This window comes from Brachypodium distachyon, chromosome 2 (assembly GCF_000005505.3).
Source record: "Brachypodium distachyon strain Bd21 chromosome 2, Brachypodium_distachyon_v3.0, whole genome shotgun sequence".
Classification (NCBI taxonomy): Eukaryota; Viridiplantae; Streptophyta; class Magnoliopsida; order Poales; family Poaceae; genus Brachypodium; species Brachypodium distachyon.
The window spans coordinates 25,391,991-25,407,221 of NC_016132.3; the positions used below are offsets into that span (position 1 = coordinate 25,391,991).

General features: G+C 41.7%; 1 protein-coding gene across 2 annotated transcripts; it reads right to left on the minus strand.

Annotated features, from left to right (window-relative positions):
- Positions 1-907: 907 nt before the first annotated feature.
- Positions 908-8,764, minus strand: LOC100838168 (probable transmembrane GTPase FZO-like, chloroplastic). Of its 2 annotated transcripts, XM_024459043.1 has the most exons (11): positions 8,184-8,763; positions 7,324-7,886; positions 7,133-7,201; positions 6,072-6,269; positions 5,416-5,547; positions 4,120-4,206; positions 3,572-4,015; positions 2,977-3,144; positions 2,013-2,243; positions 1,196-1,313; positions 908-1,117 (listed from the first exon to the last, which is right to left on the minus strand). In XM_024459043.1, the coding sequence occupies exons 1-11, from the start codon at positions 8,638-8,640 to the stop codon at positions 1,047-1,049; spliced, it is 2,538 nt and encodes an 845-aa protein (XP_024314811.1). In that variant the 5' UTR covers positions 8,641-8,763; the 3' UTR covers positions 908-1,046. The 2 variants fall into 2 exon arrangements, with proteins under 2 accessions (XP_024314811.1, XP_014754907.1); XM_014899421.2 differs by lacking the exon at positions 1,196-1,313 and having other exon boundaries at positions 1,022-1,160; positions 8,184-8,764.
- Between the last annotated feature and the right edge of the window lie 6,467 nt (positions 8,765-15,231).

Below are 15,231 nucleotides of genomic sequence, written 5' to 3' on the forward strand. Positions count from 1 at the left end.
GGGATAGAAGTCGCCGTCACGTAGGCATCCGGTGCCGATGGCGAGCCAGCGCCGTCGCGGGCGGGCGGCTTCTGGAGGCTGCACCTGCATCGCCAGACGGGGAAGATGACTCGTCCCGTTTTCTTTTCCTTTTTCGGTGAATGTTTTTCTGACGAGAAGGGTAACTACAGGGGGTTTTGCGCAAAGGTGCGTTTAAGTGTTTTTCTCACCTTTTATCCGAACCGTGTATTTTAGATCCAACGATTAATGACGAAAGTTTTCAAGTTTTCACTGGATGAGAGTTTTCATCACATAGGTCGCCATGTTAGACATGTTACATTGTGGCCAAAAAATATGTTTTTTGGGCCACCCTGACTCGAAAACCTGGCTACCCCACTGGCCGCCGGCGTGAGGAAATAGCCGCCATCGGCTCCACCAACTCTTCCTCGGTGTAGGAAGGCGCTTGACCGTCAACATCTTCGAGATTCAGTCAATTTGGACCTGCGTATACATCCTGCAACTGAAATGAACACATGATTTCCAACATTTTTATTTAGTGCAGGGGAACCGCAGGCTGTACTGGGAGTTGCAATTGACAAAGCTTCTGTGTGCTGGCTGCCCTCAGGGTAAAAAACCATAGAATGTGACTAACTGAACCTTTGGAAGTGCATTGCTCTACTACTCCGAATAATTGACCAGTCTCTCATTTGTTTTGATAACATATACTCCGTATTACATACATATCTGCCATACAGCACAGGCTCTACACCAGCATCACCGTGGTACAAACCAGGCAAAATTAGATGAGCGGGTAAATGCAAACAAACGAAGAAACGATTAACAAAAGCAAATGCTGTCATGGTCCGTGGAGATTTTGGATGTCTACTTTGAAAGTTTGGAGCTTACGCTCGACAGCTGACATCTCACCCTGAACACCCTGCAGCCAATCTATTTTTCGCTGGCAGGCGTCCTGGTATGGTTTACTGAGAACGTCAACAAACTGGACTAGTTTACTAGCACTCTGAGATATATCCTCCTGAATAGCTTCGTCGACTTTACGAGATAGATCATCTGCAGCCTTGCTGACCTTCTCTAATGCAAGCTTTCGTCGACCAGGGAAATTTGATATTGCAAAAAACCTGAAAACCATCATCTCATTCCATGCACTCTTAACATATTTCCTAAAAGAGTGATTTATAGTTATCAATCAGAAATTACCCGCCAGCTGAGCAAAGAGCAAGAGCAAGTAAATCTTCAAGTGTAGTTGTCAGAACAGAGGTCAAAAGAGAAGCTGACAATCCAGCAACGCCAAGCCCTCCAAAAGTTCCGGTAGCCTCCACGACACAATAGCACAACTCAGAATGATAAATAGTCATGAAAATACAACTACAAAGAAGTCAGAGATGGACTCTAAAGTAGACAATTTGGAGAACAGCCTCATAAAAGAGCACCAGCAGTTTGAACTTTGAAGTCTTCTCAAACACTTCTACGTAGTTCAAAACTGTGGAATATCAAGCCTAACTTATAAGGATTTTATTTTTCAGATTTGTTGCAAAATATAAGTGTAGAAAAGTTCGGATAGTTTAATAATCTCCCTTTACTCGTTCCTCAAATATAATCTCCTTGATCGACGTGCATAACCAAAATAGGGTGGTCATGATTTAGTGAGAGGGAGGTGCATTATGCTCTGGCTACTTTTTTCGAGGTTTAAAGCATCTGGTACCACATCTGATTACATGTGAATAATCTTCCCTTTTCCCGAAAAAAAAAATGTTCCACTAAGCCACAGAAGTCTTCTTTTTTATCTTCTAAAGCAACAGATAAAAAAAACCAGTAGGATTTTCCAGCAGGTTTTAGCTATTATCCTAGCATAAAATATATGTGCTGAAGTTCAGGGGAGTGAAAGTCACATTTCCATTTATATCGTCTTGTAACTAGTAGAAATTCGTACAGTTAAAACATTCTATCTGGGCAAACTTACTGTTTAGGAAAATAAGATACATAAGGAAATCTATAAAATTCAATAGACATACCACTTCACGAATTTCTGCTTCAAAAACCTTAGCAGCAGCATAAGCACTGAAGCCATTTAGTGCCTTTATGCTGAGTTTCTCTCCTTCATTAACAAGTTCATTTGGATCTGATGGGAGCCTTTCTTCCTGAGTAAGCAATGAACTCCACCTTTCATGGAAACACTCCAGATATAAATTTGCTTCACGGATATTGCTAGAACTCAACCATGTTGAATATTCACCCATTAAATTCTAAACAAAAGAAAGAAATGTCTCTGTTTATAACAAGAATCAATAAGCATGTTGAAGCAAATAATAAAACTAAGTTCAGTAAGGAAATAAGAAAAATATTAAACAAAATATTGCAGTATTGTTACAAGGATTAATACATCTAACAAAACGCTGCAAAATGCTAACACTAAATGAAAACAACTCATGTAAAAAGTTTCAATAGATAGGTGGACAATTGGACATGCATGTGTCTGCATGTCATTTCTTATTAAATCAACCGCAAAAGTCATATCTACAGGGAGAATAACAGATGAAAGTGGGTGGTCCGCAGATTGCCTGGACAATGATCGTTTGTAGCACAAATAATGTTGCTGGAGGTAACCACTCAAATACTTTCCCTGGTCAAGCCAGCAATAGGAAAAGCATTAAACAAACTCAAAGTGCACCGACAAACCAGTTCTGGCTAGTTCAACATGGCAAATTTATATGGTTAGTTTGAAGTTCAAGTTCCAGCTGTCCATGGATTCATGTAATTTGAAATGTTCGCCCAATATGTTACCGCCAATATGAACGTAGCTAGCTGAGAAGCAATAGGCAGCTAATGGGTGCTAGACCAGCTATGTCTCTGCTTGTTCGCAGCAAAGTCTTGCAAATTCAGGCATGCGCAATAGTCAAGTTAATGTGGACACTACTAAATGGTATAAAAGCACACTTCATTCATCGAATATGAAATATCGTTGAATGCCAGACGTACGACTGCGTCGTCAAGGGCAGGACTCAGAATATCATTTTGAACAAATGATGTGGCTTTGGCAGAAGTGCCTTTTTCTCCAGCAAGCATGTATGTAGAAATAAGGTCAATGTTTGATAACTGAAGCGTAGATTCCATGAGCGTTATAGCTCGACTTTTAGCTCTCTCAATCTGCAAGAAGAAAACAAAATAGAAGCATGTTCTTGATCAGCAAGAAAAAATGTGTTAAGGATACTAAATATTGATCTCACCAAATGGCAATGCAGGATGCAACACAAATATGAAATATCACTGTACAGTTAGGACATATATGGAACACGCAGACAGCCTAAGGAAATGGCATGGACAATGAATAAACTATATTTCTTAATTGCATAGATTAAGGTAAATAAATAGGTCATGTGTTCGCATAGATGTTGTGGAGAGAGGGGTAAATAAATAAGCAAATAGCAGGATGACAACACTATACCATTGTTTTGCAGGAAAGCAAGAAAACTAAAACACTGCATGCCATATGTTTTTCAAAATGGTGAGTATATCACAGCAGAACTTGAAAAAAAAAAGGTAAAATATAATTAGTCATATTTGAAACACCTACAAGAGATGAAATCTGTTTCTGCCAAGAATTGCTGTCGGCCTCAATTTTCACAGCGTAACTGTTTGCACCAGAAACAAGATCCTTGATGGCTGTTAAATCATCAATAGACTTTTCATACTCTAGTTTCACAAGTCTTTGGCATGAAGTTAGCAAACGATCTGCAATTCCAATTGGTGTTTCAAGTTTCAATCGGACCCTTTCCTTTCCATTATCTGTTGATCCATCTAAGAAGCTCAATAGGTAATGCTCAAGATCATAAAACTTGCTGCTTCTCCATCTAGGATCATTTAACAAAACTTTCCCATAATGCTCTCTATCATTGTTCTTTGAATATGAAAGTTTGACTTCCAGAGCAGAGCGTGAAGACACAGGAAACAGTGTTACATGCTCTGTGTTAAGCAATTTCCTTGCATTTTCCTTGATAAAGGCAGTGGCTTCTTCAAGCTACAAAAGGAATGAGAAGTAAAACCACAAAATCAGTAAAATGGCATTTCAGAAAGACTACCATGCTGAGATATTGAATGCTGAATATATAAGTTGTATCCAACCTCATCACTATTCCGATAGAGATCCAATTTGTTTAGAACAAATACAACTTTCTTCTTCCACTGCTGGACATACTGGAGAAATCCAACCTAGAAGTTCCGAGCAAGCATGTTAGCTCTATTAGAAGGTACACAATACATCCTTCAAAATATAAATCTGAATTCTAAAATGAGAGTAACTTTTCTGGACCTAGGTCCAGCAGTCTCGATGACATGGACCATCTGATTCATTTTGTTTTCATGGTAATGGAAGACTGGTTAATAAAGATGATGCATCAAACAAGAAACTTGAATTCGTTCAAGTATTACAATTTTTTGCGTGTTTGTCTTTCTAACAAAATATCATGTTCTTCGCCAAGTGCCCTAAACAAGAAATTTTGTATGTTTCGCTTCCATGCTTATTTTATTCCAATTTTGAACCTATAGAGTAACAAACTGTAAATTACTGTACACTTGCTTGCTAATTTGGTCATAGTGATTAATTTACTTAGTATTAGCCAAGAGACACGCCCAATCTTGAGGTCATCCAAAGACTGCTTTCTTTGGTCTAGCGGGTCCTAGATTCAACCAAGCATTACTCATTTACGAATTTGTCATCACATATTCAGAAAGGAATTCACAGAAACAGAAGATCCTACTGCATATGTATCTGAGAAGGAGAAAAAATGGAAGGACATGTAGAACACAGATGAACTGATGAATCACAAGATTATTCGTATCACCGAAATCTCACAATCCCTAACTTTGCAGAAAGGGTTAATTGAGCAATGTTCAGAACTTCCAGGGCAGCAGCACCACGTAGTAACGCATATACTTGAATCCATGCATATGTATATCCTCATTTAAATAGTATGCACTTCACAGATAATCATCAATCTGCTAAACATATTATTGTACTATTTGATTCAATCACATCCATAGTTCCATTGTAGCATGTCATCCTTCCTCACCAACAGCAATCGGTATAAAATCTTTAAATAATAATTGGATATATCAAAGAGGCGACGTATCAGGTGAAAACCTATATTCAGTGAAAACTTAAAAACTTTCAGTCCTATCCATTAGATCTCAAATAAACGGATGAGATGAAAGGTAGAAGCTCATGTATTTTATGAAAAAACCTTAAACTTTTCTACCTCGTGTTCATAAAATATGTTTAAGTGATTAGAGGTTCCACCTTTCATCACATCCGTTTATTTAAGATGTAATGGTTATGATTGAAAGTTTTCAGGTTTTCACCGAATAGAGGTTTTCACCTGATACACCTGATACGTTCTCAAACAAATAATCATAACTTACCTCACTTTCAGTCAATGGTCTATCTGATGACAGGACAAAGAGTATTAAGTCAGCTCGTGGCACATATTCTTCAGTGAGTCGCTGCTGCCTCTGGAGAATAACATTTGTTCCAGGTGTATCAACTAGGTTCATCTGCTCAATAGTACACAATGAAGATCTCATGAACAAGGGCATGAAATATTAAAAAAACTGCACAGGCTAAGTTGCAACAAAGAAATACTGCCATCGCTTCTGGCATCTTTTTAAAGATGTAGTAAATGCTGATCTGCAGCCAGTTTGATACAACACATAGGGCGCGTCTAGTGAAAAGTGCAGCATTCTTCTAGGAGAAAGCCGTGTTCCTGATAATTAATTCTGATTCCTTTTGACTCGGAATTTTATTTTATTTTTGGTGCGAAGGGTTCTTAAAATGTTTTATGGGAACAAATATATCTTTGAGGTTTTTCATTCAGAGAGCACCTTTACAGCGGGTGTAAAGAGAATATCATGATATTCACTCTCCTGATGTAGCTACTCTATTCAACCATGCACTATTCAACAAAAGGTGAGCATCTTTAAACGCATTGGAGAAAACAAGGTAGCATTGAAGAATTAAATTCCATAGCATACTCTTTGAAACATAAGGATTACCAACATGACTAACTTCAATTATGTACCTCCTTTAAAATTGGAGCTGATAAATAGCATGTGAATTGACCATCCGGGTGCCTCTCACATCGTTCCATGCTTTCAGAATCAACCTCTGAATATGAGAGCAGGGTGATCTCATTTGTCGTGGGTACAACTCCTTCCTGAAGATACTGCCTTCCAAGTAGAGCATTTATAAAAGTTGATTTTCCCGAGTTGAATTCACCCTGAGATAAATTTGAGGAGGGATTCCATCTGAATGAGTCGTTTAGAAGACTAAGAAAGAAGACAGTATGCCAGAAAAAGATAGCTGACTTGAAGATTATGGAGAAAACACAATTAATATATTTTTCGTGAATAAAAGTGTAAGCAAACTTTTCGGTTCAAAGAAATTTGTTTTTGCATGGCAACAAAAAAGATCAACAGGTCAGCCTATCCAACTGTAGAACAGGAGCTATGTTGGCACCACTCTGATAGGCTGACGGCAGCATTAGAAATCTAACAAGCTTTGTGTTGTATTACAATCTGGTTGTCATTACGATAGGCTGATCGTAGCATTAGAAATCTAACAAGCTTTATGTTGTTTTATGCATATGCATAACAATCAAGGATGCAAATAGTTATGACATCACACATCTACATAATGATCTGAATGAGCAGATTTTTCAAAAACAAATTGAGAATTTCATCATCATCATAGGAATGAGCATAGTAAAAACAGTATTTCTCCTCTTATAGAAAGGATATAGAAGAACAAGACTGAATCAGAAGCTTTAGCCATGTTTCATGCGACAGGAAATTCATAAAGCAGCACGGCTAAGTGCTAATGATCGATCAACTACGTCATAACTTCTCATGACTATAAACTACTAGACAAAACAATGGCATCCGTTGGTGGAAAAAGAATTCTTGACAGCTTTATGGGAAATGCATGATATGACTTGTCATATCAGCCACATCACATCATTCCATGGTTTATCTAGGCAGAAGAATCATTTTGAACATGTTTCAGCAGGGGAAAACAAATTATAGATATACATGAGGTCATGGATGATTTCAGAATCAACATTTAATGGAAACCCAAAATTACCACAATAACCAACAAAAATGGCTCACTCAGGCGAGAAGCAGCATCAACTAGAAGTTCAACCTCTTCCATCTGTGACAACATATCAAAGATCATATTCAAGTAAAGCATATCCTAGAGATGATGATATGAAATATAACTGAGTTCATTCCAGGGTATCTTCAACTACCAAATGTGTAACATTAGATCATCACCATTGGTGCTGCCTTGCGAATAACAGCAACAGCTTCATTAAGAATAGGCTTTTCCATGGCTATCAGCTCCATCACTTTTTCATCCAGTTTTGTAAATCCAGCAACTTTTGTCTTCTCACGACTTAGGACCATCACATTATTTGTTTCTTCCGACGTACTAGCAGATAAGTAAGTGGCTTGTGGTACTCCATCAGTTGTATCCACTCTTGAAAAATCCCTTTCTATAATATTGTCAGTGAGATGGTGGATGCCAGCCAAGGACAAAACAATTCCAGATGCACCAGACTGGAGCAGCTTGGATGAGGTATCGGAATAAGAGCCTTCACTTTGTGAATCATTTAAGGTGAAGAAAATTGGAATCTTGACATTTTGAGCACCAACACCACTGATAGCACTCGAAAAATCATCAGTCCTGGTGTTCACGATAAGAAAATCAGCCCCTTCAGAACTGGAAGCGCTTCTTGCAGAATCCGAAGACTGAACCGTTCTAGCAACGAGAGGGAGATATATGGATTCAGAGTTGGATTTCATCATCATGCTCCTTGCAACAATAGCAGGAATACCTGCATAAAAAAAGAGACAGGAACTTCTTAAGAAGATCATATGTGGCAATGCAGTTGACTGGTAGGCTAGAAAATGAAGCATAGGATTAAGACATAACAGTATTGAACAATATATAAAAACATTATTCAACGTAATTACATCAAATACAAACATCTGGAAAAATAGTAAGAATGCAATAAAACTGAATGATGCAAACTGTAAGCTCGAGGACACAATATGCCACATTCTTAATTAACTGCCCGCCTAGAAAAGCAAGCAGCTAGGCACCACGAGCTGACGAAAATTCAATCACCAACCATCGTCGGCGAGCACGACGCCGCTCGCCCCGACCGCCGAGGCGACGTCGACGCGCTCCGCGATCAGCAGGTACGCGCGGTCCCCTACTGCTGCCTTGAGCGCGCGTGCGGCCTCGTACGCGCGCCCGCCGCCCTCCTCGCCAGCTTCGAGCACGACGATCCCCACGCCCCGCGCCACCGCGGAGGCCACCGTGTCGCCGGAGCCGAGCGCCTCGTCGACGCCGACGCGGAGGACGAGCGCCGGGACCTGAATCTCAGGCCGCTTGAACCCGCCAGGGAACAGCGTCCTAGGAGGCTGCTTGGCAGCGCCGCTGCCGCCGGAGGCAGCGCTCCTGGCGTCGACGGCGCGGCGGGAGCGGTGGCGTGGGAGGAGGAGTGGATGGAAGGGGAGGCCCCGGCAGGGGCCGGCCGGGCGCGGCAGCAGGAGGCGGGTGGTGGCGGTGGAAGCGGCGAACATGGAGAGCGACAGGGGCAGAACCGTGGAAGTGCGCGCGCGTGTGGACAGTGGAGCAGAGCGAGGCGAGCAGCGGAGCAGGCGGTGAGGAGTGGAAGGTGGAGCCGTAGAGGTGGCGAAGTGTGTTCTGTCGCGGATTTGGTTGGATAGGGTGGGGAATATTGGTGGCCAACGGGCCTGGCCCCTCAGGCCTGACTACATAGGGGCCGGGCCCGCCTCAATCTACTCTCGGCCCACGCGCGGCACCGAGCCCGGACGGGCCGGCCTGGGCCATTTAAGCCTGATGGGCCTCTAAAATAGCATGGGCTTGTCTCAGCCCAGCAAGAGATGATGCAAAAAAGAAGAAAGGGGCCCAGGCCCAGCTGCTAGAAGCCTGGTATAAAAAATAAAGGGCGCGGCACTGAACGGGCTGCAGGCCGGGCTGGCTCGATTAAATCTATGTCGAGCATGGCCCGCTAGGCTTCCTAGCTTTTTTCGAAAGCTTGGCCCGATGGCCATCTATAGTGGGAAACAAAGGAGAGCGTTTTCTCCTGGTCACACTACTACACTAGTCGTATGCAAGAAAATAGATATTGAACAACTAGGAACGTGGAAACATTCAAATTATTTTTACAGCTTAAAATTTGACACTAGACATGCCAAAGAAAATATACTAGTCAATTTAAGTTATTTTTATCTGCAAAAAAACATCAACTTGTCGGGTGTACAATGATCGTCGCTAATAAAATTGAAATACACACCCAAATAACGGCATACACTCCTCCATTGTTGACACCTACAAACCGTAGTATTGTTCTTGAATAACATCAAAGTGGGAGGCTTTGTTTTGTTTGGCAGAGGAGTGAACATGAGCAGCCTTTGATTAGTTTGTAGTGATGTGATTGATGATAGCATAACACCTGGATTGGGAGGACTAACTTGACCCATGACACGTGGGATGGGTCGACCCATCAAGGTGGAGTCCTGTCACCACAGGAGGCTCTTCAGCAGCTTGTAGTACAGGACATGGAAACTTCCTCCCTCTTGTGCATCCACTTCCGTCCACCACAAATACACCAGATGTAAACACTGACATCGATAAGTATGTCAACACAAGGCCGTTCATTATATTGTAATGTTTATTTACATGTTTGTGTTTATTAGCATTGTACAACTAAATTGTTGTAGTAAAATAAAACCCTTATATGACACCTGCCATAAATTTTACGTGGCGACGACTAAGTCAACATTTCCTACAAGGGTCAAGATGCCTACGTGGCGCGGTCAATTCTACATGGCAACAATTAAGACAAGTCAACAAGTCAAGTCTCTCATGCCATGGTTAAAGGGAGAAATAAGCTTGAGAAGGGGCCAAGAAAGATGTAGGGATGAGGGTTTTGTTCCTGGTGGACCATGGACCAACCCCTAATTTTTCCCCTTGGTGCACACAAAAGTTATGGACCAATGAGCTACTTTTACCACTTTGTCCCCACTTTTCTCTCTCCCTCAAGTATAGCCATGGTCTTTTGTCATGGAACCCTAAGCTATAAATACCCTCCATGGGGGCATTTACCATTCACTCTCAACTTGAATAAACTCAAAGGGAGATGGCTAGAGAGCCTCTTTGAGGAGCTCTAGTTTCGGAATCTCGGGAAGCCTCGTTCGTCCCGAGCCCGAAGGAAAGGAAGTCGGGTTAGAGTTCTAAGGGTGTCTCGACCTCGCTACTTGGGAAGCCTCGTTCGGCCCAAGTATGAGGCGGCCCCTTTCGATCTCTCGCTAAGTGATTCGGGGAGCCGCGATCGACCCGAAACACTTTGGCTAACGATTTTCTCGAAGCCTCTCCTAACATAGGACTAGGTCGCACCCGCTGGGTCGACTGAACTTATTAAAAAAATATCGACGTGTCAATTTGGCCAAGTGTACGGCGACCTTTGCTATAAGGCCGGCGTACACGCCCTATTTTTATGCACTTGTGCCATCGAGTTTTGTCACCCATTACTCAAATTGTTGTCGAGAACAACAACATAAATCATGGAAGCTTTGAATTTTTTGGAACTTTAGAAGGGGGGGGGGCGACGTCATCTAGACATACACAAAGATACACCCGGAGAAAATTATAATAAACTTATCAAGTACATGGTCTCAAGTTTCTTAAAAGTTAGTAAAAACACTTGTTAAATTGTAGCCTAACGGAAAAAGGCCTTGATCCTACCATGGAAACTTTTGAGGTAGCTCAGCGTCTTATTATGTGTTTATCGTATCTCTCGGTCAAGCTTCTGCCTGTCTCTTGTTTCATTCAATTTAGGATAAAAGGGTCCATTTGGTTGCACTGTTTACATGTGTCTTTGGCTAAATTATTTGTAATATTGATTACTTCATAAATCTGTAAACGTCTAATTTGATTTCCAATGCTTAAAAAAAGAATCCTAGGGTGTTAAAGAAAATCCTCTAGGAATCCTAGGACGTTCCAGATTAAGAAAATTACCCCACACTTCAACTAAATCATAAGGTGTTCAAGAAAATTCTCTAGGACTTCGAGTGAATCCTAGGATGTTCAAGAAAATTCTCTGGGATCCCCGTAAATCCAAGGATGTTCAAGAAAATTCTCTCGGACTTTCAGTAAATTCCAGGATGTTTAAGAAAATTCCCTAGGAATTTTTAGTAAATCATGGGATGTTGAAGAAAAATTCTGAGATTCCTAGTGTATCCTAGGATGTTCAAGAACATGCATTGGGATTTTTAGTAAATCGAGATGATCACGAAGAGTTAAAACAGGTGGAAGTATTGCTCCTGTTGGGGTATAAATAAATCCATATATGGACCGGACTCTTCATCTGACATGGCGAGAGATCAAGTCAACTAAAGTCTCCGCTTGGAGAATATGTCAACTAAAGGCTATGTCAACAAGTCTGGCTAGTCAAACAAGTCAAGGAAGGGCCTATTAACAAGAAAATGATCTAACTGTGAGGAAAAGAACCAAAGTGCAAAGGAAAGATGAGCAGGCTCCAAGTAATCTAAGGATGCTTCCACTTCTTGGCTCCCAGCAAAGTGCAATCATGGCATTTGCCAAGGACCTTAGGCTACAAATTAATACCCTCAAGAGGTGTATAACTCATTCCATCTTCTCTTGAGGGCCTTGTTTGGCTGTAGGGTATTGTAGGGCACTGGGTGTATTTTCCCCTAGAGTATTTGGTGAAAAATTCCCCAACACAAAATACTATGAAATACCCTTCCCCAAAAATACAGTACGATCTCTTTTCTCAAATGTGTTGTTTGGTAGGCAGGTAATTGATCACTTCATCAAAAAACCTCAGACAACAATTCAATAAAAATCTAAATTGTTACAACTTCAGCTCGGAATATTATTTTTTTAAACAGTAGTCCACAAAGTACTAGCAGAACAGTTGCAGACAATATTGACAGTCTAATCAGCTCTCAAACAATGGCATTTGTGTTGCTGCCAATCCTAGGCCAAAGGTCAACACACTCCTTTCCCAACGGGTCCAGTGATAGCTGATCTTGCAAAGGATGAATAACACCAACATTACTAACAGTTCAATGTGAAAAGTTGCCTTATGTAACAGTGACCAAGTTAGACGCCATAACGTTTCGAAGTGCACGAGAGGTAAAAATGTGAAACTCTGAAGATGCACACAATTTCTAAAATGTACCAACAACTCAGCTTAAATTACAGATACTTGATCCTTCAAAAAAATGTAACAGATACTCGAGATTCATGGTCGTTGATCGACTTTCGATTCAGACTAGTATTCCAGATTGAATTTCCCAGCTAGTATTCCAGATTCAAACTATAGAAACAGATTAATACTTGGGGCACTAGTATTCAGATTATCTAATTCTACTCCTGAGCTTCAAACCAATTTAATAACCCAAGGGAATAATCTGAGAACACCAAAATCACTAGGAATGAGTACAGTATAGTAGTCATTAGGCAGCATAATTAATCACATGCCCAAAAGAAAGAAGACAGTACTATATAACACCCAGCAATCAATCCAAACATCGCACAATGCAATTTTAAGCTGTTGCGTTTTGCATCACTACAGCAAAGATTCATCGCTAGCCAGTATTTGCTCCGGTGCTAAATCTGGCTGAGGCGCAGGCGGCTGTGGAAGAAGTCGGTGCTGGGGACTGGCCAGAGGCAGGGATGGGAGGAGAATCAAGATTAAGGCCTTAATCAGGAGGGCAACAACAGAGGAAAGGGTAGATCCAGACGGGAAGAAGAAGACCTCGTCTCGCTACTGCTTGCCATCCCTGACCACGACGCCGTAGAGCAGATCAACGGCTTCGTCCAGCGCGACCTACTTCGGTAGGATTTGGGGAAGAGTTAAGTTGGGAAGAAGAGCAAGAAGACAGTATAATAACATCGACGTCGCCCGAGGATTTGTCGACTGCTGCAGAGTCGTCGCCGGCTGGACGGAGGGGCACCGCGGTCGGGCTTTGTCTACTCCCCTCGCGTGAGAGCTCGCTGCGCCTCCGCGGACACGTCTTCGTCGCCCGAGAATTCTCCGGCCGCCACGGAGTCGTCAGCAGGAGAAAGCACCCGCCGGGACCAGGTTTTGCCTCCGCGAGGCTCGCTGCGCCGCCGCGTCTCGTGGATAAAATGCGACCCCCCCCCCCTCTCTTCTCGAATGATAGCCCACGAGAGGTGTATCTAGGGTTTTTTTATGGGGTTACGCGACTTAATACCGGGCTGCCAAACGGGCTGCAAAGTGGATCTGCGAGCACTGGGCCGGTAATTTACACGGGTTTCATCTAAAATACTCTACAGACTACAGCCAAACGAGGCCTGAATGGGCTCAAGGGGAGTGTCCTAGTATTATATATTTGAGCTTCAAGGAGTTCCTAGGGTCGAGAGTAGAGTGCTTGAGTCAGGTACGATATGGATCAGCGTATGAAGTCCTTGAGTCGAGTACGTTCAAATCGATGCATTGAGCCCTTAAGTGAGTGTGATTCATTTGTACATGTTGAGTCCTTGAGTCGAAGTACGATTCAAACCGATTAGAATGTCGAGAGTTGATTCATTTTACACGTGTCTTTTCAGAATTTTAGTAGGGCTGCCCAGCAAAAATTCTAACAGAACATATCAAATGCATGGTTCGATCCTAAGTTTCTGATTAGTTAATGGCGCCCTAGTGTAAGAGATAAGTTATCTGCATGATCGTTTCTGCCTTGGTTCCACCTGAAAACCTCGAGACAGCCCAATGTCTTATTACATGTTTCTCGTATCTCTCCCCCTCAACAGAGCTCCATGTTTCTTGTTTCAGCCAATTCAAAATCAAAGTTCCGTTTGGTTGTACTCCATACACGTGTGTCTTGTCTTTGGCTAAATTATTTATTAGATTGATTACTTCGTAAAGTCCTAAACGTCCAATTTGGTTTTCAATGCTTTTTCCAAGAATCGATGTCATCATGTACCGAAGGTGCATTTTAGAGGCTGCGAGCGATGTGTCTGCATGCAACGATTCGACATATATTGTCATATTCCAAAGACGTCCACAATACGCATAAACAAAAGGGAAGTGACAACGAGTGTGCCGGTGCGCGCACACATCTCAGAGGTCCGAAAATGTTGTTTGGCTCAGTGGTACCGCTGCTCCAGGGGGCAGATGCCGCACACGTGTCCCCTGGGGATATGTGCTAAACAAGGCACCTGCAAACCATGTGTAATTAGCATTAATCGTGGTAGAGCCCCATCCCTGGACCTGCATGGGGCGACATCACTCGAAGCATCGGAACTGTAAAATATTAGGATGGCGCAAGTTACGAGATGCTGGCTATTAAGACATGTTTTCCCCTGGGGCTCTACTACTCCTGCGCTGCTCATCAGGACAAAATAATAATAGTATTAGAATTTGTTTTCTTTTGAAAAATAATAATAAACTCCTGAAGTCCAAAACCACCCTATATAATCTGGATACGGTTTGGAAACAATTCATTAGTCTGGAAAATGATATAAAGTGGCAACAAAAAACATAAATCAATATGATTACATGTATTAATTCCACGCCAGAAAAATAAATAATTGTGTCATTTTTACACGAAACAATATTTCTGATATCGTTGGATCGATGAACTTTTGCAGCCAATCATATTCACAACATTCCCTGCACCTATGAACAGATGAGTATGTTCACATTTTCTCTGAAAAGAATCAAATGTAAACCAAATATTCAAATTCGGGTTCAGAGAGTTGAAAGTTTTTAATAAATGTTTCCACAGGTTAGGCTTCAAACGGTCCAAACAACAAACACCGTATTTCAGGTTCAAAACGAATCTTTTTAATTGAAGCAACCGTAAAATGGGAAGATCCCCTCCCTCCCAAAATAAGTGACATGTATTTGTATAACAATCTATACAAATACACATAACTTATTTTGGAACAGAGGGAATAGTAGTATAAATCCTGGGCCTTGCTAAGAACAGGGGTATTTTCGGAATTGTGTAAATGAACAGTATTAGGCAGGGAAGAGAGCTCATAAAAATAATATTTTGGCTGCCACCTGAGGCAGCGGCCAGCACAGGAATTCAAATAATATGCTGTACCGGCCAAAGAGCTGTCTACAAACACGGCGATTAGCACGAGCGATTAGC

Excerpts from the sequence above, each read along its gene's own strand:
- LOC100838168 (XM_024459043.1), bottom strand. The coding sequence starts at position 8,640 with ATGTTCGCCGCTTCCACCGCCACCACCCGCCTCCTGCTGCCGCGCCCG. Across the intron at positions 7,887-8,183 it reads CGTCGTGCTCGCCGACGATG|GTATTCCTGCTATTGTTGCA; the intron begins GTTGGTGATTGA and ends TTTTTTATGCAG. Across the intron at positions 1,314-2,012 it reads AAGCAGAAATTCGTGAAGTG|GCTACCGGAACTTTTGGAGG; the intron begins GTATGTCTATTG and ends TGTGTCGTGGAG.